Raw genomic sequence first — 19,628 nt, 5'->3', positions numbered from 1 at the left:
TGGCTGATGCTATGAACCAAGTGACCTATTGTCATCAGTTGGGCCATCAGTTGGCATATTTCATTGCTGTTTACGGTTTCAAGGTCAAACATATCAACCAATTTCAACCAAACTCGGACTGAATGATCCTAAGAATACCGTGTATTAAGTACAAAATTTGTGTTTGATTTTTCTTGCCAATCAACCATAACACAAGGGTAAAATGAAAAACATAAAAGATAAAAAAAACTGCAAAGGATCAAATTGGTTAGATTATCATTTTCCTCCAATGTTAAATTATTGACCTATTAAAAAATGTTGAATTTTGTTTTTACCTATTTTTGTTGAGGCTTCGACTTTAGTCGAAAAAGCGAGACTAAGTGATCCTACGTTCCGGCGTCGTCAACAAATATTCACTCTGTGGTTAAAAATTTTGAAATTTTGATAACTTTCTTAAACCATACTGGATTTCTACCAAACTTGGACAGAAGCTTGTTTATGATCACAGGATAGTATCTAGAAGTAAATTTTGTGAAAATAAAATTCCTTTTTTTCCGTATTTTACTTATAAATGGACTTAGTTTTTCTGCGGGAAAACATTACATTCACTCTGTGGTTAAAGTTTTTTAAATTTTAATTACTTTCTTAAACTAGCCTGGATTTCTACCAAACTTGGACAAAAGCTTGTTTATGATCATAAGATATTTTCCAGAAGTAAATTTTGTAAAAATAAAATTCCATTTTTTGCGTATTTTACTTATGAATGGACTTAGTTTTTCTGCGGGAAAACATTACATTCACTCTGTGGTTAAAGATTTTAAAATTTTAATAACTTTCTTAAACTATCCTTGGTTTGTACCAAACTTGGACAGAAGCTTGTTTATGACCATAAGATAGTATCCAGAATTAAATTTTGTAAAACAATTAATCCATTTTTTGCGTAATTGACTTTAAATGGACTTAGATTTTCTGCCAGGAAACAACACATTCACTCTGTGGTTAAATTTTAAAAAATTTGATAACTTTCTTATACTTTTTTTAATTTGTACCAAACTTGGACAGAAGCTTGTTTGTGATGAAAAGCTAGTATCTAGAAGGACATTTTGTTAATATTTTGTACCTGTGTATCTGTATTTTACTTATAAATGGACTTAGTTTTTCTTCCAGTTAACATTACATCCAGTCTGCAGTTTAAGTTTTTAAAACATTTATTAGATTTACCAAACTTGGACAGAAGCTTCTTACAATCAAAAGATAGTATCAAGTGGAATATTTTTATTGATTTTTTTCCCTCATTTTTGTTGAGCTTGCAATTTACAGCAAAATTAGGAGAGACACTGGGTTCTGCGGAACCCTTACAAATTTTTTATGCATTTGGCAATTATATTCAAAACTGCAATAGATAATAAAATGAACTGTTAAAATCAAAAATGATCAGCAAAGTAAAATCCTTTGAGTTATCAATTTTTACCAATATATTTTTGATTATGGGATCAGCAAAACTGATGATCAGGGTAAGATCTACCGTTCATAGAATTCAAATCCCTAAAATTGCCATTCAACATATAGGATATTTTATTAGCAGAGTTACCCATGTCTGTCCTTTGTCCGTCCAATCTGTCCGGAGTGTCCTAAAAAATGACTTTTTATTTTTTTCTCAACCAAATATAAAACTTTTACACTTTATATTATCCCAAAATACAGATTAAGTTCAAAATTGGATGGTGTCCCTTTTACTGTTCACAAGTAAGGCACCTTTATAAATGGAAAAAAATGCTTTATCTGTTGTTTCCATTCTCTAACTTTAGTTATCCTCATCAAAATGTAATGCAACTTATACACAATGATTATTACCACATAACACATATCAAGTATCAAATTAGACAGCGTCATATTAAGCCTTCATGAGTTATGCCCCTTTATAAACATACAAATTGCTAAATCTGTCCTTTTCATTCTCTTTATTTAGTTTGCTTCAACCAAATGTTATGAAACTTATACACAATGCTTATCACCACAAAACACAGATCAAGTTCAAAATTTGGTGGCATCAGTTTTACTGTCCATAAATTAAGCCCTTTATATATTGAAAAACTGCTAAATCTGTGCTATTTCTTTATTGAACTAAACTGCTTTATTCAGTATATTTTTCTTCAAGGAAAAACCATAAATGGGGGATCATTAAAGTGGAAAGTGGATTGTAAAAATATCACAGGTTTTTAAGCTATGTTGGGAATCACTAAAGGATCTTTATTTGAGAATTCCTAGTGGGATTTTTTTAGGCATTTTTTATATATACAGATATGCTTTTTATACGACCGCCAAATTTTTTAGCGTCATATAATGCTATCATGTCGTCTTCTGCGTCGTCTGAAGACGCATTTAGTGTCCAGACAATAACTTTAGTTTAAGTAAATGGATCTCTATAATTTTTTACCAGTAGGTTCAATGCCACTAAAGGAAGATTGGGATTGATTTTGGGGGTTATCGTCCCAACAGTTATGGAATAAGGGACCAAACAAGTATTTTTGTAGTTTCCAGACAGTAACTTGTGTTTAAGTGTATAAATCTCTCTGAAATTATACCACAAGTTTTCATACCACAAAGGGATGGTTCTGATCAATGGCTCAAACCATTTAGGAATTAGGGGCAATAAAAGGGGGAGGGGGAGGGAAACTATGTTTTTCTTGTTAATGGGGGGGGGGATCAATAGGCAACAGCATAGTGTTTTGCACAAGAGCAAAAAGGTGTGGATTTGGGAGGGGGTCAATTCGCAACAGCATAGTGTATTGCACATCAACAAAAGAGGGGAGGTTAACCTTCTTTTTTTTTTTTTGGGGGGGGGGGGGGGGGGTCAATTCACAACAGCATAATTAATTACACAAAAGCAAAAAATATATAAATTCACACCATATAACTAATTCTAAGTTCTTTGATTACAGTAATTCTGTGTCAGAAACCTATTAAGTGTCAAATATTTAATTACAATTTACGTTTTTGTCCCAACTCAGGCAACTGCTCAGGGTTGGACCTCTGGGGTCGAATCCAGCTGTGCTTGGTGAAGCAATTTATTGTGGTTTGACCTCATTAAGGAAAAAACCCTGGTAAGTTGAAACTGAGATTTAATTAAATTGTCCGTTTGGAATGGTTTCAATATAACTACCCCTGTCTTCTAGACCCTCGTGTTAACTCTATTGATTATGTTCTACAAGTGAAGTATGTATTTCATGTCATTATGAGTTATCTTTCCTTGGACGTGTTAAAAATCAATGTTTTCTTTGACACATGGGAACAAATATTAATTCAATTAAGTTAAACTCTGAGTTGTACATTGTGTAAATTTCTCAAGTGGATACAATTCTGTCCCTATCATGTTTGGACTGGCATATCTTATATAATATTTTCAATTTTATATTAATTAGAAATATCGATTTTTCTGGAAAAAGGTGTAAAGCTGATTAAAATGGAATTATGAATATGTGTAAGGAGAATTTTGTGATTTGTAATGAAATAGACGGATATCGGAGATGATATGATATATAGGATTCTAAATAGTCATGTTTTGAAAGTCATTATATTTTTCTATTAGAAGCATGATTAAGCATATGATCTTATACAAATATTAATGTTGAGAAAACCATGACCAACTATATTCATAAAAGGCAGACATATTATTACCGGTAGTTATTAGAATCGAAAACTAAAATTATCTCACCATGACCAAATAACATAATTTAATCATTCTATACATGTATCACCATTCATTGTAGAAAAACTTTATATAAAATAACCAGATGACTGATTTTTTTTTTCAATTGTAGCTTTCCTTACAGAATGGATCCATTACTTTGTAGCAAGAGTTTATAATTTCCAACCTTTGCTCACCAGGACTGAAGTAAGCATTAATATAAAATAGAACTTCACTTCACTTTCTTTTTTTTTCTTTTTTTTAACAACATTATAATTTTATTTATCAAATATTGCTTCGCTTTCTTGTCAATTTTTATTGCTTTCTGATTCAGCAATAAACATATACTGCCAAATTCAGACAAGAAAATTAAATTTCACAATTTAAAGACTTCTTCAAAATGATGTCTCAATAAAGAACTTACTATAGATTCAAGTTTCAGATTCACTACACATAAAAAATTCCAGCATTGAACGAGTTCCAACAAAATGCTAATTACAACATCTTCATAACTTCCCTGTAGTGTTATTATTTCAAAAAGAGGGACGAAAGATACCAGAGTGACATTCAAACTGATAAGTTGAAAATAAACTTACAACTCTATGGTTAACAAAGAAAAAGGCAACAAACAAACAATCGTACACAAAACCCAACATAAAAAACTAAAGACTGAGCAACACAAACCCCACAAAAAACTTGGGTTTTACTGTAATTTAAACATTATTTCTTATGGTATTTGACTGCAGTAATCTGCAAAAATGATCTGTACAAGTAGATATGTAGGACTCTAAAGTGTGATGGTCACGCTGAAATGCAATGGTCTACGCTAAAGTACAATGGTGTATCACGCTAAAGTGCGAAGGCTGTTTGTTTGCTAAAGTACGATGGTTTATCACACAAAAGTGTGATGGACCAAAAGACTAATGTTAAAGAGATTAAAACGTTAAAGAACACGGATGTAATAAATAGTCTTTTTGCAAAAGCTAGTGTGATAAGGTTTTATAACATATGTGATAGGCTTTATAATTACTGGTAAGCTTAAGTGTAGTTTCTAAATAAAGAAGAACGACCACGTGATAATTGCTAAAATAGTAATTTAGGTGTGACAAAAATCTACTTATCCTGTATATGATTATTTTTTAATTCGGGCCAGTATCAAATATTTGGATAATTGGTGTAGCTTGCCGTTCACACAGTCTATCACTAATGTGTATATTGTAAATTACAAATACAAAATTCGTTCATTGTGAAACAATAATTTGTTTAAAACATTCTTAATTTATATGAGGGAGAATGCAATGTTCTCCTAGCTTTCTCCTTTTTCGCAGCGAGTACAAATACAGGTTGTATTTTCCTACTATGTACAAACTAATTTTTTAGCAGACAATTTATGATTTACGCATGAAAACATGTACCTTTATTTTACCGACTCTAATTTTCAATAAAATCAACAATTTTTTAATGGGGACCGAAAAGTAAACCGCAACATATGCAATAATTTCAATGCATCCGTTAGCTTCTAATAGAAACAGGATAAAGGAACTTATGCATATACTTTTGTATCTGTATATTGAGATGGTCCTATGCAGGACAAAAGTCCTTCTTCCAGCACCCGAAAAAACAACAACATTTGCCTTAGCCGACAAAACACAGTTATGTTTAAATTGAGTAAGTCGTGACCATTTGGTTTAAAGTTGTTAATCAAATATTCTACATTTATCTTTCAGCATGTTCATTTTATTGTTTGTATAAAAGACTGTTCATGTTATAATCCATAGTACGTTTATTACGTCTATACTTTGGCGGACCTTCACACTTTAGTGTGTGTAGGCATCGCACTTTAGCGTGATCATCATACTTTAGCGTCCCCATCGCACTTGAGAGTCCTACAGATATAAGCCACCCACCCGTATTCATACAACTTGGACTTGCCCTTCAAAACATTTTCAACCCAAATAAAGTGGTAATTTATCTTACATATTTTTATGGTATCTTCTTTCAGGTGTTCAAGACAGGAGTGACACATTACTTCAGCATAGAGAAAGCAAGGAAACAACTGGGCTATAACCCTACAAAACAGAATGATATATCAGAGGTTCTCAAATTTTATTTAGATTCTGGACATCATAAAATAAGGAAAGAAAAAAGTCCTTTTTATGATTTTATGTGGAATGTTATTTTATTTTGTGTCTTTGTATGTTTAATAATGTCATTTTTACCATCAGTAAAATAGTTGAACTATGCATTAATTTGTCTTATAATTTTATTTAATTCGATTGGTTGATGTAGAAGGGCAATTGCAATAAAAATCATTAAACTAGAAACATTTTTTTTTTTTTTATATAATTAAAAAAAACATCAACAACACTATATTTGTCCCCTTCCTCCCTCCAAGAAAAGTGTATAAATTGTGTGAGTGACCATTAGCAAGCCTCTTAAAGGAGTTACCATTTGATTTTTATGGGGGGGGCTAGGATGAAATTTGAAAAAAATAGGCAGGACAGGAGTTTTGAGAAAAAAAAAGGCAGAATGAGACAATTGCCAAAAAAAAAAGTCAGGACGACAATTTAGGTAAAAAAAAGTCAGGATAAACTAAAAAAAAAAAGCAGGACCAAACAGAGTGAAAAATAAAAAGGCAGGACAGAGATTACAGCTAAAAAAAATGCAGGACAAAATTTTTCATCCTAGCCCCACCATAAAAATCAAATGGTAGCTCCCTAAGTAGCATGTAAATCTATTGTAATAAAAATTCATAATATCTAATAAAATTTGTAGATTTAGCTAACAAAGTCTCTTTATTTGTATAAAGTAACATTCGTTTATAGGGGAAAATTGTTTTTTTACATTCAATAAGCTACAATGAAAAATTGCTTGGTAGTCCTTCTCTGTGATTAATATGAGATAGCTCTGGTTTATTTCCCAATCAATCTATCATGAAGGGGAGTTAATGGCTTTCATTTATAGTCTTTTTCAAAATTGATGAACGGTTCTTTATATTTTAAACATTTCAAATTTATGAAATTATATTCGTACATCAATGTCTTTGATACACCAATAACAAAAACTGAAATATATTGAATTGTTACATATTGTAATTATTCAAATTTAAATCAGAAACCTATACTTAATTATAAAATAATGAACCTGTTAAAGGGAGACAATACTCGCATAACTTTTTTTCGAATCGGCACATAAATCAAAGGAATGTCACTCTTGCATACAAATGGCACATCAATATAATTAATTATCTGTGCATTCGTGCTCCACCTTCAATGAAGATTCTAAATTATAAATATATCCAAAAGTTTGTTAATCGATTGATGTTGCCATGACAACAGACCTTGTAATATGTATATAAAGATAAGGAGATGTGGTATGATTGACAACTATCCACCAAAGTTCAAATGAAGTGGATGTAAGCAATTATAGGCAACAGTGCTGCCTTCAACTATGAGAAAAACTCACCCCACATGGTCAGCTATGAAAGGTCCAGACATGAAAATATGGAACAATTCAATTGAGAAAATTAATGTCCTAATTTATAACAAAACAGTTTACGTAAAAAATAAATAATAATACTAAATGTGAAAAAAAATAATTTTGAATAACAATTGTATGTTCTGTATTCAAGCATATTTATGTAAATTATACTGATATCAGTTGTTATCGTCAAGCAAGAATCAAACAACTGAAATTAGACTTATAATATTAGATTTGCAATAAAATATACAATACAATAGCAAATATCAGCACAATGGTGGTTGACCACAAAGCAGATAAGTATCAAAAGTAGATCTACCACATCAACAGATTATGAAGTAACAAATACACTGCATCAAGGTATATTCTTAACAATCATTGTCAATATACGGTATACTGGTTAGTTCAATAGAGTCATTCAATTGACCGAACTTTGAACAGGCACACACTACATCAAGGTATATTCTTAACAATCATTGTCAATATACGGTATACTGGTTAGTTCTATAGAGTCATTCAATTGACAGAACTTGGAACAGGCACACACTACATCAAGGTTCTTAACAATCATTGTCAATATACGGTATACTGGTTAGTTCAATAGAGTCATTCAATTGACAGACACACACATAAGTGGTGAGTTGCATGAGGTTTAACAAAGGGCATAAAATTAAACTTTCATAATCTTATGGTTAAGTGACTAGTTTTGTCATCACCTTATTTTTTTTTCTTTAATGAGTAATAGGAAAAATTTATTTGGTATATAGCTTCATGACAAGGTATGATGTCCATCAGACAGGTTTCATCTCACCTTGACCTTGACCCCATTTCATATATCAATCATCCAGGATAAGTTGCTGCGGTCAACTAGCTTTCATACTAGTATACTATAAGCAGTAGGACAACAAAACCAGGGAGCTTATTACACAAGAATACTTAAAATCTAGCATGTGCATTATCAGGATACTTTAAGAAATTTGTAGTTCAATACATACTATCTGAACTTTACCTCATTTTTGTGGTTCTTTGGTCAATTTAAAGTTTTGTGGTTAGGTCCATTTCTTACTGCATATATCAGTAAAAGGGCAACTATATTTTGTGTATGGGATGATTTAAGGTGTGTATGTCCATCTAGTAAGTTCATCTTACCTTGAACTAATAATTACTTTCATGTTATAAAAGACGTGCTACATATTCAATGGAAGACATTTGTTGGCATACTCATGGAAAGCCGAAGAACCTGATCTCGTAAATGACTTGCATTACAATAACAAATTAACCAAAAACTAAAGGGCATCATCAATACTTTGTTGAAGAACTTGACCAAGAGATTTTATGATTTCATACAAGATGAGATAAAAAATTACAAACTAACTTTTAAGGTTAAACCTAGTGCATTAATGATGCTACAGTACATTTAAGGTTGAACGTAGTGTATTAATGATGCTACATACTCAGTACATTTCAGGTTGAACCTAGTGTATGTATGTAGCTACAGTACATGTAAGGGTAAACCTAGTGTGTGTTTGAAGCTACAGTACAGTTGAGGTTAAACCTAGTGTATTAATGATGCTACAGTACATTTAAGGTTAAACCTAGTGTATATATGATGCTACAGTACATTTAAGGTTAAACCTAGTGTACGTATGATGCTATAATACATTTAAGGTTAAACCTAGTGTATTAATGATGCTACAGTACATGTAAGGTTTAACCTAGTGTGTGTATGAAGCTACAGTACATGTAAGGTGAAACCTAGTGTATGTATGAAGCTACAGTACATTTAAGGTTAAACCTAGTGTATGTATGCAGCTACAGTACATTTAAGGTTAAACCTAGTGTATTAAAGATGCTACAGTACATGTAAGGTTTAACCTAGTGTGTGTATGAAGCTACAGTACATGTAAGGTTTAACCTTGTGTATTAATGATGCTACAGTACATGTAAAGTTTAACCTAGTGTGTGTATGAAGCTACAGTACATGTAAGGTGAAACCTAGTGTATTAATGATGCTACAGTACATGTAAGGTGAAACCTAGTGTATGTATGAAGCTACAGTACATGTAAGGTGAAACCTAGTGTATGTATGAAGCTACAGTACATTTAAGGTTAAACCTAGTGTATGTATGAAGCTACAGTACATTTAAGGTTAAACCTAGTGTATGTATGAAGCTACAGTACATTTAAGGTTAAACCTAGTGCATTAATGATGCTACTGTACATTTAAGGTTAAACCTAGTGCATTAATGATGCTATTGTACATGTAAGGTTAAACCAGTGTTTGTAAGATGCTACAGTACATTTAAGGTTGAACGTAGTGTATTAATGATGCTACATACTCAGTACATTTCAGGTTGAACCTAGTGTATATATGTAGCTACAGTACATGTGAGGGTAAACCTAGTATGTATGATGCTACAATACATGTAAGGTTAAACCTAGTGTATGTATGATGCTACAGTACATGTAAGGTTAAACCTAGTGTTTGAATGATGCTAAAGTACATTTAAGGTTAAACCTAGTGTATGTATGATGCTACAGTACATGTAAGGTTAAACCTAGTGTATGTATGATGCTACAGTACATGTAAGGTTAAACCTAGTGTTTGAATGATGCTAAAGTACATTTAAGGTTAAACCTAGTGTATTAATTATGCTACAGTACATGTAAGATTAAACCTAGTGTGTGTATGAAGCTACAGTACATTTAAGGTTAAATCTAGTGTGAATGATGCTATAGTACATTTAAGGTTAAACCTAGTGTATGTATGATGCTACAGTACAGTTTAGGTTAAACCTAGTGTATTAATTATGCTACAGTACATGTAAGGTTAATCCTAGTGTATGTATGTTTCTACAGTACATGTTAGGTCAAACCTAGAGGATGTATGATGCTAAAATAAATATATATATGGTAAAACCTAGTATATGTATGATGTGACAGTACATGTAAGGTTTAACCTATTGTGTGTATGGTCTTACAGTGCATGTAAGCTAGAGGGTATATGATGCAATAACAGAGGTAAAGTTAAAGCTAGTGTATATATGACCTTAGAGTATATGTAAGGTTATACATATCCTTTGTATGATGCTATAGTACATGTAATGTTAAACCTAGTCTATGCATGATACTTGAGTACTTGTAACCTTGAATGTAGTGTGTGTATGATGCTATTGTTTCTGTAAGGTTTCAACTAGAGGGTATATGGTGCTACAATACATGTAAAGCCTAGTCTACATATAATTTGTCAGTACATGTAAGGTTAAACCTAAAGTATACAAGGAGCTACAGTAAATGTGAGGTTAAACCTAGTGTGTTAAAGATGCTACGGTACATGTAAGGTAATACCTTGTGAATTAAAGGTGCTACAGTACATGTAAGGGTAATCCTAGTGTGTGTATGATGATACAGTACAGTTGAGGTTAAACCTAGTGTATTAATGATGCTACAGTACATTTAAGGTTAATCCTAGTGTGTGTATGATGCTACAGTACATTCAGGTTAAACCAAGTGTATGAATGAAGCTACAGTACATTTAAGGTTAAACCTAGTGTGTTCATGATGCTACAGTACATTCAGGTTAAACCAAGTGTATGAATGAAGCTACAGTACATTTAAGGTTAAACCTAGTGTGTTCATGATGCTACAGTACATTCAGGTTAAACCAAGTGTATGAATGATGCTAGAGTAGATTTAAGGTTAAACCTAGTGTGTGTGTGATGCTACAGTACATTTAAGGTTAAATCTAGTATTTTAATGATGCTACTGTACATGTTAGGGTAAACCTAGTTTGAATGATGCTACAGTATATTTAAGGTTAAACCTAGTGTATTATGATGATACAGTACATTTTAGGTTAAACCTAGTGTATTACTGATGCTATAGTACATTTAAGGTGAAACCTAGTGTATGTATGATGCTACAGTACATTTAAGGTTAAACCTAGTGTATTAATTATGCTACAGTACATGTAAGATTAAACCTAGTGTATTAATTATGCTACTGTACATGTAAGATTAAACCTAGTGTGTGTATGAAGCTACAGTACATTTCAGGTTTAACCTAGTGTATTAATTATACTACAGTACATGTAAGGTTAAACCTAGTGTATGAATGATGCTACAGTACATTTCAGGTTAAACCTAGTGTATTAAAGATGCTATAAACCTAGTGTTTGTATGATGCTAAAGTACATTTAAGGTTAAACCTAGTGTATTGATTATGTTTCAGTACATGTAAAATTAAACCTAGTGTATGTATGATGCTACAGTATATTTCAGATTAAACCTAGTGTATTAAAGATGCTACAGTACATATAAGGTTAAACCTAGTGTATGTATGATGCTACAGTACATTTAAGGTTAAATCTAGTGTATTAATTATGATGTAGTATATGTAAGGTTAAATCTAGTGTATTAATTATGATATAGTACATGTAAGGTTAAACCTAGTGTGTGTATGATGCTACAGTACATGTAAGGGTAATCCTAGTGTGTGTATGATGCTACAGTACATTTCAGGTTAAACCAAGTGTATGAATGAAGCTACAGTACATTTAAGGTTAAACCAAGTATGTATGATGATACAGTAGATTTAAGGTTAAACCTAGTGTGTGTATGATGCTACAGTACATTTAAGGTTAAACCAAGTATGTATGATGCTACAGTAGATTTAAGGTTAAACCTAGTGTGTGTATGATGCTACAGTACATTTAAGGTTAAATCTAGTATTTTAATGATGCTACTGTACATGTTAGGGTAAACCTAGTTTGAATGATGCTACAGTACATTTAAGGTTAAAACTAGAGTGTGAATGATGCTACAGTACATTTAAGGTTAAACCTAGTGTATTATGATGATACAGTACATTTTAGGTTAAACCTAGTGTATTACTGATGCTATAGTACATTTAAGGTAAAACCTAGTGTATTAATGATGCTGCAGTACATTTCAGGTTAAACCTAGTGTATTAATGATGCTATCGTACATTTAAGGTCTATCCTAGTGAATGTATGATGCTACAGTACATTTAAGGTTAAACCTAGAGTATTAATGATGCTATAGTACATTTAAGGTTAAACCTAGTGTATGTATGATGCTATAGTACATTTAAGGTTAAACTTAGTGTATGTATGATGCTACAATGCATTTAAGGTTAAACCTAGTGTATTAATGATGCTATAATACATTTAAGGTTAAACCTAGTGTATTAATGTTGCTATAATACATTTAAGGTTAAACCTAGTGTATATATGATGCTATAGTACATTTAAGGTTAAACCTAGTGTATTAATGATGCTATTGTACATTTAAGGTTAAACGTAGTGTATGTATGATTCTATGGAACATTTAAGATTAAACTTAGTGTATGTAAGATGCTACAGTACATTTCAGGGACAAACCTAGTGTATGTACGCTGCTACAGTACATGTTAGGTTAAACGTAGTCTTTGTATGAGGCCACAGTACATATGAGGTTAAACCTAGTGTGTATATGGTGCTATAATACATGTAAGGTTAAACATAGTCTTTAGTTTTTGCTACAGTATATGTCAGATTAAACCTAGTCTATGTTTGTTGCTACAGTACATGTCAGGTTAAACCTAGTCTCTGTATGATGCTACAGTACAGGTTAGGTTAAACATAGTTTATGTATGATGCTATAATACATATAAGTTTAAACCTAGTCTATGTATGCTGCTACAGTACATGTTAGGTTAAACCAGTGTATGTACAATGTATGATGCTACATTACAGATAAGCTTACACGTCGTGTGTATGATGCTATTGTACGTATATGGTAGCTAATGTTCTACCTAGAGTGCATATGATGCTACAGTAAATGTAAGGTTGAACCTAGTCCATATATGATGCTACAGTACATGTACGGTTTAACCTAGTGTATGTATGATGCTGTAATACATGTTAGGTCAACCATACAGTGTGTATGATGCTACAATATATGTAAGGTTAAACCTAGTCTATGTATGATGCTACAGAACATGTAAGGTGCAGGTAAGCTAAAATTTAGTGTATGCATGATGCTATAAAACCTGTAAGGTTAAACCAAGAGTGTGTATTGTGATACATAACCTGTAAGGTTGCACCTATTGCATGGTTCTACAGAACCTGTAAGGTTAAACCTATAGGATATATGATACTACTATACATATAAGGTTAAACCTAGTACATTTATCACTATGATGCGACAGTACATGTAAGGTGTAACCTAGTGTGCATATGGTAACACAGTACATGTAAGATTAAACATAAGGGGGTATATGATGCAACAATATATGTAAGGTTAAACATAAGAGTATATGATGCAACAATATATGTAAGGTTAAACATAAGGGGGTTTATGATGCAACAATATATGTAAGGTTAAACATAAGAGTATATGATGCAACAATATATGTAAGGTTATACCTAGTGTATATATGACCCTACAGTACATGTAAGGTTATACATATCCTTCGTATGATGCTACAGTACATGTTAAGTTAAACCTAGTCTATGCATGATGCTTCAGTACTTGTAACCTTAAATGTAGTGCATGTATGATGCTATTGTACCTGTAAGGTTAAACCTAGAGGTTATATGGTGCTACAATACATGTAAGGTTAAACCTAATGTATGCATGGTTCTACAGAACATGTAAGGTTAACTTAGTGTATGTATGTTTCTACAGTACATGTTAGGTCAAACCTAGAGGATGTATGATGCTAAAATAAATATATATATGGTTAAACCTAGTATATATATGATGTGACAGTACATGATAGGTTTAACCTATTGTGTGTATGGTCTTACGTTAAACCTAAAGTATACAAGGAGCTACAGTAAATGTGAGGTTAAACCTAGTGTGTACATGATGCTACAATGCATGTAAGGTTAAACCTAGTGTATGTATGATGCTACAGTACATTTCAGGTTAAACCTATTGTATTAAAGATGCTACAGTACATGTAAGGTTAAACAGTCTTTGTATCATGCTACAATACATGTTAGGTTAAACCTAGTCTATGTATGATGCTACAGTATATGTTAGGTTAAACCTAGTGTATAAATGATGCTACAGTACAGTACATTTAAGGTTAAACCTAGTCTATGTATGATGCCACAGTACATGTTAGGTCAAACATACAGTGGGTATGGTGCTACAGTACATTTAAGGTTAAACCTAGTATGTTGATGATGCTACAGTTCATGTTAGGTTAGGCCTAGTCTATATATGATGCTACTGTACAGGTACGATTAAATGTAGAATGTGTATTATGCTATTGCACGTGTACGGTAGCTGTAAGATACTACCTAGAGAAGGTATGATGCTACAGTAAATTTAAGGTTAAACTTAGTATATATATATAATGCTACAGTACATGTATGGTTTAACCAATCGTGTGTATGGTACTACAGAACATGTAAGGTTAAACCTAGAGTGTGTATGATGCTACAATATATGTCAGGTCAAACATACAGTGTGAATGATGCTACAATTTATGTAAGGTTTAACTTAAAAAATAAAATTGAGAATGCAAATGGGGAATGTGTCAAAGAGACAACAACCCGACCACAGAACATACAACAGTCTATGTATGATGCTACAGTACAGTTATGCTTAAATGTAGTGTGTGTATGATGCTATGGTTCCTGTAAGGTTTCACTTAGAGGGTATATGGTGGTACAGTACATGTAATGTACGTATAATGTGTCAGTACATGCAAGGTTGAACCTAGTGTATACAAGGTGCTACAGTAAATGTGAGGTTAAACCTAGTGTGTACATGATGCTACAGTACATGTACGGTTATACAGTCTTTGTATTATGCTACAGTACATGTTAAGTTAAACCTGTCTATGTATGATGCTACAATACAGGTAAGCGTAAATGTAGTGTGTGTATGATGCTATAGTACATGTAAGATTAAACCTAGTGTTTGTATGATGCTACAGTACAGGTAAGGTTAAACCTAGAGTGTGAATGATGCTATAGTACATGTAAGGTTGAACCTAGTGTATGTATGATGCTACAGTACTTGTAAGGTTTAACCTAGTGTTTGTATGATGCTACAGTACATGTAAGGTTAAACCTAGAGTGTGAATGATGCTATAGTACATGTAAGGTTAAACCTAGAGTGTGAATAATGCTATAGTACATGTAAGGTTAAACCTAGTGTATGTATGATGCCACAGTACATGTTAGATTAAACCTAGTCTATGTATGATGCTACAGTGCAGGTAAGCGTAAATGTAGTATGTGTATGATGCTATTGCACGTGCACGGTAGCTGTAAGGTTCTACCTAGAGTATGTATGATGCTACAGTAAATGTAAGGTTAAACCTTAGCTATATATAATGCTACAGTACATGTATGGTTAAACAAATCGTGTGTATGATTCTACAGAACATGTAAGATTAAACCTAGTGTATGTATGATGCTACAGTACATGTAAGGTTAAACCTAGTGTATGTATGATGCTACAGTACATGTAAGGTTAAACCTAGTGTATGTATGATGCTACAGTACATGTAAGATTAAACCTAGAGTGTGAATGATGCTATAGTACATGTATTGGTTAACAAATCGTGTGTATGGTACTACAGAACATGTGAGGTTAAACGATGCTACAATACATGTCAGGTCAAACATACAGTGTGAATGATGCTACACTTTATGTCAGGTTTAACTTAGTCTATGTATGATGCTACAGTACAGGTACTTTTAAATGTAGAGTGTGCATGGTGCTACAGTACATGTAAGGTTAAACCTAGTGTGTGAATGGTGCTTCAAAACATGTAAGGTTAAACCTAGTGTGTGAATGGTGCTACAAAACATGTAAGGTTAAACCTTGTCTATGTATGATGTGACAGTATATGTAAGGTTAAATCTTGTGTGTGCATGGTGCTACAGAACTTGTTAGGTAGAGCGTGTATGATGCCTCTATACGTGTAAGGTAAAAACTAGAGTGCGTTTGATGCTGCAATAAATCAATGTCAGATTAAAACTAGAGTGTGTCTGATGCTACAATAAATCACGGTCAGTTAAACCTAGAGTGTGTATGATGCGATAGTACACACTATTGTTTTAACCTTACATGTATATATGTTCCAGCGTGAAGAATAATACATATATCATAAATATTGTTTGTCATGAGAGATTTTAAATATTTTAACTCCTTAAGTATATATTCTGGAAAATATTGAGGAAAAAAACAATCTAAATTTGCGTTACGTAATTTTGACAAGTTTCAATTTCCTGTTTTCTTAGATTTATGATAAAAATCAAAGTTAATGATTTGAAGCAGTATCTTCTTATCATTCTGTCATTTTCCGTGTATAATCTTGAGTGTTATCTTTAAAATAAGAGTTAAATTTGACAAATGTTCCGGTTTCCTTTTTACAGAGATTTAATAATGAAACCTGAAAATGTAAATTTTTGCTTGGTCATGAAATTTTTGTATGTTTCCGTATGCAATCGTGTTTGTGAATTTGCAAATAGAGTAAATTGTGAAAATATGTTTCTTTATGAATAACATAAATATAAAAAAAATCGAAGTTTTCATTGATCTAAAAATACAATGGTTTTAGCCTAAACTACCAATTTCCAGCGCTATTAAACTTAGTAGATCATAATTATATAAAATATTGGACACAAAAACACTCAAGTAGGTTATGTTGCAATTTCTTTGGTGTTTAATCCTATATTGCATATATTAACTATATAGACTAAGCCACTAGCCACAGATTTAATAGAAACTTATCTTTTTTATAGGGGACAAATATGAAAACAGAATATTTTAACATATACAATTACTCGTTATTCAATTTAGCTTTGAAAATAAATATATTAAATGTATAAGATATTGTACCGTATGTGGTCTCGATTGTTGTCCTGTTGCACATATGTTGCACATGCATGTGCAATCTTCTTAATTATTAAATATTAAGCTGCATTTATATTTTGTCTGAAAGACTTAGAATTAGAAATGTTAACCATTGTTGCATATCTTTTTTTTTATTCTTTTCTTGAACTTCAATGAGGTCTAGTTTCATGCATGCATGCAATTGTGTTCCTGATTGACTGTGTTATTTGAAACGAGTTTTTATAAAGCACTCCTACAGCCTGCTGTACTCATTGTTTGCTTTTTTAATATGAAAATGATTTATAACTACATTCTGCCGTAACACACTTTTTATTATCCCTGTGCTCATCGAAACGACGTAGATAGTCAAAAATGCTTTATCGTCTTCAAATCTGCACTTGAAAAAATATATAAAAAAATCCCAATAATTTTGCTATAATTTTAAAATACCGAATACAAAATATCGAATTGTAATTCATACTATTTAAACGTTGCTGTTAGAGGCATTTTGTTTCAAAATAGCTAAGTTTGCCATTGTAAAATTTGTATCGAAGAACGTCTCCAACTAAATCGAAATAAATTGAAAGCGACAGAAAATATATAGCTTATTAAACTTCCAACAACATTTTTTGGTTTAATACTGATGGTATTATTTTCAGAAAAAGTTCCCAACTTCCGAGTGTCATAACTTAAAGAAACTGCAGTTGTAAGCTTTTTTTAAGCGTTTATGATTTGATGATATGTTAAAATAAAATCACAACTTTGTTAGAAAAATTCACACATAAAGCTGTGATTGATACACTTTTTTTTCGGAAAATTGACACTGGTGTGGAATAATATTCGGCGAAATTGTCGCTGCCTCTTTCCCGTGTGCACTAAACTATCTGGGATGATCTCTGCGGGAAAATCACATATTGGCGTTTTTCAATAAAAGCGTAACTTTCAGACCTAAAAAAAAATGAAAAATCAACTTGTCTAAAATTTAATTTCAAGAGTTATTTTGAATACCTCTATCATAGACCTGTTTGTAAACAAAAAGTGCAATATTAAATATTCTTTAAAATGATATTATTTTCATAATTTGTGTACTGTTTCGTAGGGACTTTTGTCCCCTACGAAACTTCTTCTAAACACACATATTTTTTGCAATTTTAAATGTTTCCTATAGACATTCCAGTTTGTTTACTTTAAATACTAGAAAAATCTCATTTTTTTCTGAATTGGAAAACCATTTTTATCGTTAAAGATTAGACAGTACTTCACATATGAAGGTACAACTCATGTTACGTAGTGGACATTTTGATGCGTTATACGTAGTGGACAAAACCGTTTCGTAGTGGACAAAAAGTTTCGTAGTTGACATCAACCCTATTATATGTTAATAAAAACATAATAAAAATTACATGAAACTATAACCCTTGTTATTTGTTTTGCACGAATATAATTGAAAAAAGATTAAAAAAAGACTGCATGGTAGTGGTAGTGTCCACTACGAAACGTTTTTCTCCCATACTTGTTTCGTAGGGGACCGTTTCGTAGTGGACATATTCGCATGTTTTATTTTTTCCCCACAATCCCTATATTGCAATAGTAACAAGACTGATTGTATTCATCAAAGCATTTATTAAGCTGTACACTGATATTTTTTTCATAATTTTAAAACCAGTTACTGAAGGAGATTTGACCCGTTTCGTAGTGGAAATTAACAAAAATACGGTATCACTCTGGTCCATTTGATGTGCTCAATTTTCCTTACCAACAATTTAATTGCCGTTATAAAAGCATCCCTTCTTTTGTAAGACCCTAATGTTTATATCTCTTGCAAACAAAAATTTCATTTGATTTTATAAAACTGTTTATTGGCAAATTTTAATGAGGGGGGGCAAGGGGGGTCCCCATAACAGCAAAACAGTGAATTGATTTGGTGAAAAACAGATAACAAGGAATTGAAAAGGGATAATAACAGATAACAGTAATGAAATATGAAAATAAATCTGTCAAAGACCAATCCAGTAGATGACTCGTAGATCTTAGTATATAACTTGTGGTATGAACCTAGAAAATTTGTGCAAACAAGACGTTTCGGCCGTTGAGGCAGTTCTGCCTTGATTGATTTTTTTTCCGTAACTTGGATGTTGAATTTTTCTGAACGAAATTACTAGTTTCTGTTTTTGATATAGGGATATTTTTAATCTAGGGCATTTGAGGGATCAATTTTTAATGATTTAGATTTTTTTATTTAATTTTTAAAAATAGTGCAGCCAGTGACACTTTATTATCAATTTGATTTTTAGATTATTTTTTTTCTGAAAAGCAATATATATACTTTACAAGTAATAAAAAAAACATTGATGCACAATATATTGTTTTATTTAATGACCTCATGATAAAACTTACTTATAAAATACAAAAATACCCAGATCAGTGGAGACAGGACATGTAACTGAAACACGCATGCCAGTTGTGGTTATTCTGATAATAGAAATTGACTCAAATGACAATTCTGATAGTATAATAGAAATTGGACCTAGTGAAAATTTGGATGACACCAAGTGAAAAACCAATCATGTATCTTATGTGAAATTATAATATATGGAAAATTTGGGTACAGCAATGGA

At 31.9% G+C, this 19,628-nt stretch overlaps 1 protein-coding gene across 3 annotated transcripts in view; it reads left to right on the top strand.

Moving 5' to 3' along the window:
* Positions 1 to 5,916, top strand: part of LOC143045948 (short-chain dehydrogenase/reductase family 42E member 1-like) — a 55,683-nt gene extending 49,767 nt beyond the window's left edge. For all 3 annotated transcript variants that reach the window (XM_076218805.1, XM_076218804.1, XM_076218803.1), the window contains exons 10-11: positions 3,801 to 3,874; positions 5,670 to 5,916. In XM_076218805.1, coding sequence (XP_076074920.1) covers positions 3,801 to 3,874; positions 5,670 to 5,900 — 305 coding nt within the window. In that variant the 3' untranslated portion in view covers positions 5,901 to 5,916. The remainder of the gene's footprint in view (positions 1 to 3,800; positions 3,875 to 5,669) is intronic.
* The last annotated feature ends 13,712 nt before the right edge of the window (positions 5,917 to 19,628 follow it).

The sequence above is a fragment of the Mytilus galloprovincialis genome, chromosome 9 (assembly GCF_965363235.1).
Source record: "Mytilus galloprovincialis chromosome 9, xbMytGall1.hap1.1, whole genome shotgun sequence".
NCBI classification, from domain to species: Eukaryota; Metazoa; Mollusca; class Bivalvia; order Mytilida; family Mytilidae; genus Mytilus; species Mytilus galloprovincialis.
This window is presented reverse-complemented; position numbering and strand designations above follow the sequence as displayed.